Source organism: Morone saxatilis, unplaced genomic scaffold (assembly GCF_004916995.1).
Source record: "Morone saxatilis isolate NCDOM2014 unplaced genomic scaffold, NCSU_SB_2.0 Contig16, whole genome shotgun sequence".
Taxonomy (NCBI): Eukaryota; Metazoa; Chordata; class Actinopteri; family Moronidae; genus Morone; species Morone saxatilis.
Window position 1 is genome coordinate 1028274 of NW_023339718.1, and position 8315 is coordinate 1036588.

The following is an 8315-nucleotide window of genomic DNA, read 5'->3' on the forward strand; positions in this document are numbered from 1 at the left end:
TTATGAATTGCCACTATACAAATAAAATTGAATTGAATTGAATTGAATTTATTGTGGACCTTCATGTCTATTTTTGCAGTCATCAACGCAGTTTCCCGGCGGTACTTCCTCCAAGCCAACGATGTGACTGACATGAGGGGCTGGGTGGCTGCTCTCAACAAGGCCAGCAAGATCACTGTGAGTGCATCACACCTGCACACACATGATCTTAAAACCAGATATCTTTGTTTAATGTGTGGTTAGAAAAAGGCTGAATTAGCAGTTGTTAATAAGGGATTGGTTTCCAGAACGCAGGAAGTTGCAGTTTGCCGTGGTGTAAAACCAGTTTTGTCCGGGCGGACGCGATGTGACAGCCCACAAGTACCCTCTCACACACTTGGTGAATGAGGAAATTGTGAATGTGCTTGAATATGATAAGACACACGTCACTGTGGTCGAGGTGTCAAAACACCATTGTGAGTGTTTTAAGTTAACATGCCACTCACGTTAACATACGCATTCAGTTTGCACATTTGCATAATATTTGTGTGTGTTCAGCGAGATGACCGGGGCTTTGTTGAGTGGCGACATCCAGATGTCTCACGACGACAGATGACAGAAGTGTGTTTCTCTTTTTCTCTCACCTGCACACTGACACAGGAAGCAGCGCTGCTCACTCTCTCTTTCACTTCCCCTTCACTAGGAGGGCTTCTCTGGCGCCTTTTCTGAGTTTGCTAGGCCTCAATGAAAGCTTGTGTAAAAATTACTTCCTAAAGCAGAATGGACCTGATGTAAATGCAGGAATAAAAATAAAGCACTGACTGAATGAATTTTACATTGATGTTTACAATAGATGGTGATATTTCTATTATTATTTTGTCTTCTTAAGACACATTAGTGAGTTTATATATTAAACTTACACTTTGGGAACATTTATTTGCTATATTTTCTTTTTATAAACAGGAAATATGGAGAAGGCAGAGAGTGAGTGAGTTGCCTGACATGAAACAAAGGTTTATATATTTAGAGTTGTGGTACCCAACCAAGGGGTTAATCTGCCAATCTACAGTATAGACAGTTATGGATGAACTAATTATTACTTATTCTTTGCTAATGAACAGTAGTATACTAATTAAACAGATGTACATATTTTATCAGAGCAAGATGAGAGATGGCAGTAGCAATGATTTCCTCATTCCTTCTTAGCATGCTTGCCAACGGCTAAATAAAGAACAACTAAAGAAGTGCATTGGACAGTGGACTTAATTTGTTTGTGTACAGCTTATGTCTAAGGTGCACAAGTTATTTTAGTTTGTTGTTGTAGAAATTAAATATAATATGTATTAACCACTTTTCCATTACTGTATAATCACCTGAAAATAACTGTCTCTAAAGGTCCCATTCACGTTTTTTGTGTGTTTCGTGGCCAATGTAGTTTCTCTTTTGTGCTTGGAAAGGGAGGGTGAAGTGAGGGAATTGTAATCTGCAACTTAGCTGCTACATGCCACTAAATTCTACACACACACCTTTAAGCTTTGTTAGCATTTCTCAGTGATTTACCAAGTGACTCATGCTAACTCATGATCTAGCTTACAACCGTTGATACGTGATACTGTGCTCATCAGCACAGCTGTGCTCATCAATACTGTGCTCATCAGCACAGCTGTGCTCATCAATACTGTGCTCATCAGCTGTTTTTTTTAGTTAACCGTTCATAGTTTATTTGGAAGCACATTAGTATTTACTATGACTAAGAACTACTCTTCCTTAAGTACAATGTTTACACTTTACAATATACTGTTAATAAAACAATTACAACTTCCTCTATTATACAAATACAGTAAAATTACAACCAAACATGACATATGATACATTAAATAGAAAAAAGCTATTTACTTGTACATCCTTACTATAAAGAAAATCATAGAATGCTTATTTTCCTTGTTGGAAAGACACTCACGGTGTGAATTAAACCTCTAACCCCAGGTAATGTTTCTTACCTGTTTGTGTGCTGACAGGTTCCTAAGTCTGGTCCCGCACCTCCAAGGTCCGACGTGACCGCAGTAATCAGTGACACTCAGGGAGGGAAGCGCCAACAGGCATACAAGGCTGAGATCATTGGTGGCGTTGTCGTGCACACTCCCATCCAGGTAATAAAGGGGAAGCTGAAACATGGTTACTATGACGATGTTGAAGGTGACACTGATCATGGTTTAGGCCAGGATTTGCGTCAATAAGCATGGTTTTTATCTGTCACATTGATTTTGTGCAGCTTGCCCTCTGATTCTGAAAACCACTCTGTGGTCTGATATGTTCTGAAGATGGCGGTTATATGATAATGGTAATGACGATGAAATGTTTCAGAATGAGAGCGAAGAGGCAGACGGGAGAGAGAGGAAGGGCAATAGGCCAGGCGTACTGAGGTGCGGTTACTGTGTCAAACAGGGAAATGTGGTGAGTACCCATCTACTTATAACTGATTAACTCTGTGTTTGAGTAAAAGAGCTGCATGTGGAAACTCAAATGTGGTGTGTGTGTGTTTCAGAGGAAGAGCTGGAAAAGGAGGTTTTTCACCCTGGATGACAATGCAGTCAGTTACTACAAATCGGACATGGTGAGGAGCCAGACTTTTTGTATTTCCTCTCACATGTTGATGTTTGTGTGGGACTGTGTGACTCTTTGTCTGTCCATGTCTGAATTGTGCCTACGCATGTCGCAGGATAAGGACCCTCTTCGAACTATTCCATTGAGGGACATTCAGAAGGTCCATGAATGTCTCGTCAAGTCGGGGTGAGTAAAATGTGAAGCACTATTCCGGTATCTTTTCACTGCTGATGTAAATAATATGAATGTTTGGTTATGAGCATATAACACTTTGAACAGATACAAACAGCATCCACATTTTTGCAGCGAATGAACAAAGAATGGTTGATATTCAGACATTCAGGGAAGTTTATCCTCAATTTCCTTTCACATTAATTTTTCAATGCAGGATAGATAAAGCTTGACAGATGTTGCACAGATTAACCTCATGGTCTGTAGATCTATGATCTATATTAAAGCCTGGCACTGTGCACTTAGTAGATGACAGTAGATGGAAACTTATATGCTGAAGTTAGGGACTGTCTCAAAAGTGCATGAAAAATAGCAAAGAGGCTTTCAGATTTTTCTAAATATGTCTGCTTTCACTTAAAATTAACTTTATTTTCATCTGGACTTTCTTCTATTGCATGCAGAATCACAATGAACTATTATGGCAAATTATTTTTAGCGTTGTCACTTTTTATCATAGACGCTTCACACCAACTTTACATCAAGATGTGACTACACCCCTCAATTCTGCTAGCTCCCTCCCTCTTAGCAAATTAAAAGAACTGTAAAGCACAGTGACTCTAGGGGGCGTGGTGTCGTCACAGACCGCAGTGATTGACAGACTGACCACAGCAGTGTAGCAGGACCGGTGAGCTAGCAGTCAGAACTAACCAGCCATGATGAGCTGCTGTCAAACAAAAAAATTGAGTATTGAGCATAAAATCCTGTGAATGATGCGTCTCGATCAATATACATTTGAAAATGAGCGCAGCAGTTTCACTCCCTCTCAAAGTGTGGGGGATGCAGTGTTAAAACTGTTTGTTATATAAATGTATTGACATAAGGTAGTCCAAAGGTTAAGCCATTTTCGACCCAGGAAATACAAATTATCATAAATTAGATAAGTGTATAATCAGTAGCACCAAAATGTATGTTTCATCCAGACACACTCATATAATTTAGTTTACAGCTTAAAAAACAGGAAAAAAATACATGTTTTACCTTAGCCTCCTCTTCCTCATATACACAACTTTTTTTAAAGAGAAATCACACAAAAAATTTGACTATTTTCTCACAGTTTAAACATCTTAATCTATTTCCATTGACCGTTACACAGCTTATTTTGTACACACACATATAAAGAGTATAAATAATCTTCTTGTACAAATCCAAATCCAGATATGAATACAGATATTTTAGTAAAATAAGAAAGGGATACAGATTTGCGTTACACTGTTATGTCTACCTCTGTCTTTAGCCACTGTGTAATTCAGTATGATCATTTTCCTGTGTGTGTCCATCAGAGATCTCCTGCTGAGAGACAACCTGTTTGAGATCATCACCAGCTCCCGAACATTCTACATTCAGGTACAATCCCGTCTTCCTGTTGTATTAACCAATCAGAATGATCAGTTATAAAGTCTGATGTGATGTGATGCAGCTTTGATAATGGGACTCCCCTGTTTTTTAGATAGCTGAGCTCAACAGTGTGAGAACACTGATAACATACAAGTTATTTTTATAGAGAGGCTCTCTATAATCCCAGGTGTGTCTGACCTGTTGTTTTGAGTTGTTTTCTCTAAATGCTCCACTGCTGATGTGTGGCACGGGATTTCTTTTTTGGGAGCATGAAAAGTTTGTTTTTGTGAAACGGGCACAGCCATCTGTTACCATAACAACAATAACATCCTGCCCGCCACCCCCCTGGGAGAACAGCTGACTGAGACAGTGGGGGTCAGATCAGATCAGATGGGAAGTGCTTGGAGAGAGAGAGAGAGAGTGAGAGAGATTGCAAGCACGAGCGCTTTTATTTTTGTCTTTGTGAGGAAAAAAAAAAAGGAAGGAAGCATGGCAGAAAAATTGAAACAAACAACACATAAACAAAAACAGATCAAAGCCATTATTATAGCAAAAGGGCCGACACCACAGTGAAAAATCATTTAAACTAAAATTAAACCTGGATTTACAAATTCAATGTATCGCTCGTTATTGATATTTGAGAGTTTAAAAAACTCAATAGCGATAGTATCTGCTGATTTGAAGATTTTGATTTTCTTTATTGAATAATCTGTCAAGTATCTTCTTCCCTATTTTCTCAGATTGTCTAATAAACAAAATAACCATGACCATTTATAAAAGTAAAAGTTGCTTTTTGTGTCCAACCAACAGTAAAAACCCCAAAGATAATTAGTTTAATATCATAGAAGGTCGTAAAGCTGGTAAATGTTCACTTGTAAGAGAGAGAACCAGTGAATTTTTTGTTTTCGTGTGACTTTAATAAAAAAGGATCTCTTTGGATACCTGAAGCTAGGGTTGGACAAACTATCAAGAGACGGCTAGATTTTGAAAGTATCCAATCAGGGGCAGTTAAAAAATGCATAGCCACCCTAGTTTGTGTTTTCTGTTAAAATATCTATACAAATATCTCATATTTGCAATTAAATTAGCATATATTTCTGCCACACCCTTGCCACCACATGAATATCTCTCTACATCCGCCCCTGTGTCCAACTGACAAAATCCTACACCTCCTCCCTTGAGGTCTCCCCCCAAATCCACTCCCCCAACACACATGAACACACACAGGAGGAGCACATCACATAGTTAGAATATTACTTGAACAAGAGTAAATTTGTTGTGGACTATTTTCAGCAGCGGATTAATACAAATTTGTTAATATTAAGTATGTATGGCAGGTCAGTGTATGTGGGATTTACTGAAAACAAACATACAGTGCCCATGTTCATTTTAATGAAGGTGTCAACTGGTGCAGTGATCAGTCTCATTCATATGTTTTAATTGTTTTTGAGGGTTTTTATGGCTCACAGCAATGAATTACATCAGGCCTATGGCTGCACAGACAGTACTTGTTAGTTGGATCAATCAGTTGTTGGTTTTGGTCTTGACATTTGTTGACAGTAAGAAAAATCTAGAATATCACCTGATTAGCAGCTATTAGAAAATATGATACAACACAAAAGGACACACCACTGCACAACAGCTCTGCAAGGCTTTATCTTCTCGTGATGTTGCTCTATAGACAGACTCTCCAGAGGAGATGCATGGCTGGATCAGGGACATTGAGATGAAGATCCAGGACTTCAGAGGTCCCCCTAAGGTAACACTGTTGTCTCTCCCATTGACACAAAAAACTAAATATTGTACAGTTCTCTCTTTATGTTCATGATGAAGTTGAAACTATGATATGATAAACACTGATGATGTTTTGTCTCTCTCATTGCAGGGTTTTCCGCGCACAGCCTCTCTCTATCGAAGTCACATTGCCTCCTCAGCGTCTCGAGGTCAGCAGAGCGATGAGCGCAGACCTCCGCTGGTCAAGTCCTGCTCCGTGGCTCCGGGCTGGCAGCCCTGGGTTCCCGTCCCACCGTGCGAGCCCTCCATCCTGGATGCGGATGATGAAGACTGTGCTTTCAGCTCCGTGCCCACCCTGCCTTCTCTCTCCTCTTCCTCCACCTCCTCCTCCACTTCCTCCTCCTCCAACTCCCTCTCCAACCCAAACCCCTGCCCCAGCTTGCCTCAAAGCAGCGGACTGGGCATCGTCACAGCATCAGGAGACGTGGCTTGCGGACGCCGGAGGCACCGCTCGCAGCCTCAGCCTCACAGCGGCTGCAACTACCCCTTCAGCCTGGACGATGACAGCATCCGCACCACAGACGTCTAGTTCAATGAAGTCTGTCCAGACTCCTGTGTGGACTTAAGTGTTGGTACCTGCTTTAAAATTAATGTGACTGGTAATAATAGTATTCCCTGCTAATGAAGTGACACTGTGACCATCTGCCTCAACGCCACGACACGAGATTGGGGCCCCCAGTTGGTCTTGTTTTTGCAAACGAAGGATGCTGTCCAGCTGGAGGGGGACCAAGGGGTGCAATGTTTGTTGTTCACAGGACTGTGAAAGAGTATGATGGAGTGTTTTTAGTGCAACTTCCTCTGAAAACTTGAATAATCTTGTTATTAATTGTCCATGTAGACAAATTATGGCACATGCTTTCAATCTGTTGCACTTGGCTCCCATCGGAGATGTAACTGTCATCAAAAACCAGTTTTCACCCCTGCTAGAAGTATTCACAAACAAGTGTTTAAAGGCATTTTAACACATTAATATCCATAATGTTTATATTCAAGCTTATTTTCACTAAATACTTTAAAGTGTCTTTTTAGTTTCTTTTGAGCCCTGCAGTGTTTTCCCCCTCTTTATTCCTGAGACACACATTATGTGACAACCTCACATCAACTTACCGTCATTTAATAATTAACAAACATTTTATTACTAACAACTAATTGAGTGTCTGGGGGAAAGTATCCTGTTGGTCTCATAAAAAAAGGAACCGGTACATGCACTTACATGCCAACTGACTGAGGACTCCTCTGTTGTTGTAGCCGGTGCAGACAGATGAGATGGAGTCAGCAGAAGCTTTATATGTTCGCACTGTTTCAAACAAGAGCTCTTTTTATACTTGGCTTAAGGATGAACTGTCAGTAAACTGTGACTCCTTTAATAAAAGGGTACCAAAATAATACAGCAGTGTTTAGATGGTACTTGTTAGTAGAATGTACTGCCACCATCAAAGTACAGCTAATCAGCTGGTTGACAATTTTGTAAATGTGAGTTTCTTATTGCAGCATAATGTGGGGAAAATGTGCCACTACTTCTGGTAATTTAATTGTAATTCGGCACTTTGCTTTTCCTATTTTTACTTTACGTTTTTTGTCGCAGATATTACAGCTTCCTCTGAGATGATGCCTCTGATACTTTGTGTTACACCAGTAGTCTCAGCCCTTCTCAGGTTCACCTCAAGATTTCATTGATGTGGTACCATGTTCACGCCTATTTCCGTTTTCTGAAGCTGTGTGCACTCGTCTGCCTGCGTATAATGTTAATTTTCTTTTTGTACATTAAATGCTGCTTTTTATTTGTCTTGTGTGGGTTGTTTTTGATCAGTTTGTTTCAGTTTGTCTTTCCACACTCCGCCATCTAGTGGTCGGTGGGGTGATCTACATCTACATTTTACACCAAAGATAGCACAAACCAACTCTGACAAGTTTTCTAAATTATCTTTTGTAATCAGAGGTTGACATTAAAGGTCCAGAGTGTAACATTTAGGAGGATCTATTGGCAGAAATGGAATATCATATATATTATGTTTTAATTTGTGTGTAATCACCTGAAAAATAGAATTGTTTGGGGTTTTTGTTACCTTAGAATGAGCTGGGTTGGGGAGACACCATGGGTTGCATTGCACAGAGGCCTTTTCTCATTCCCAGGTTGTCAAATACAGGACTGCAGTTCACTTAGTTACAGTCTGCAACTTCACCACTAGATGCCACTAAATCCTACATACTGGTCCTTTTGACTTTTAAAGTTTTATCTGTGTTTTCTCTCCTAAGTGCAAATATATCCAACTTCCAGGCATGCAGATGGTCAGGACCAACATATTTGACCTTTAACACTGTCACCTTAAACACGTGTACGACATGTAGACACAGACACAAGCATGCACATG

General features: G+C 40.0%; 1 protein-coding gene across 1 annotated transcript in view; it reads left to right on the top strand.

Moving 5' to 3' along the window:
• si:ch211-204d2.4 (uncharacterized protein LOC100003662 homolog) overlaps nt 1–7735 on the top strand; it is a 12775-nt gene extending 5040 nt beyond the window's left edge. The window contains exons 5-12 of the mRNA XM_035658997.1: nt 80–177; nt 1998–2129; nt 2344–2433; nt 2525–2593; nt 2699–2769; nt 4095–4158; nt 5831–5908; nt 6035–7735. Coding sequence (XP_035514890.1) covers nt 80–177; nt 1998–2129; nt 2344–2433; nt 2525–2593; nt 2699–2769; nt 4095–4158; nt 5831–5908; nt 6035–6472 — 1040 coding nt within the window. The 3' untranslated portion in view covers nt 6473–7735. The remainder of the gene's footprint in view (nt 1–79; nt 178–1997; nt 2130–2343; nt 2434–2524; nt 2594–2698; nt 2770–4094; nt 4159–5830; nt 5909–6034) is intronic.
• Nucleotides 7736–8315: the final 580 nt, after the last annotated feature.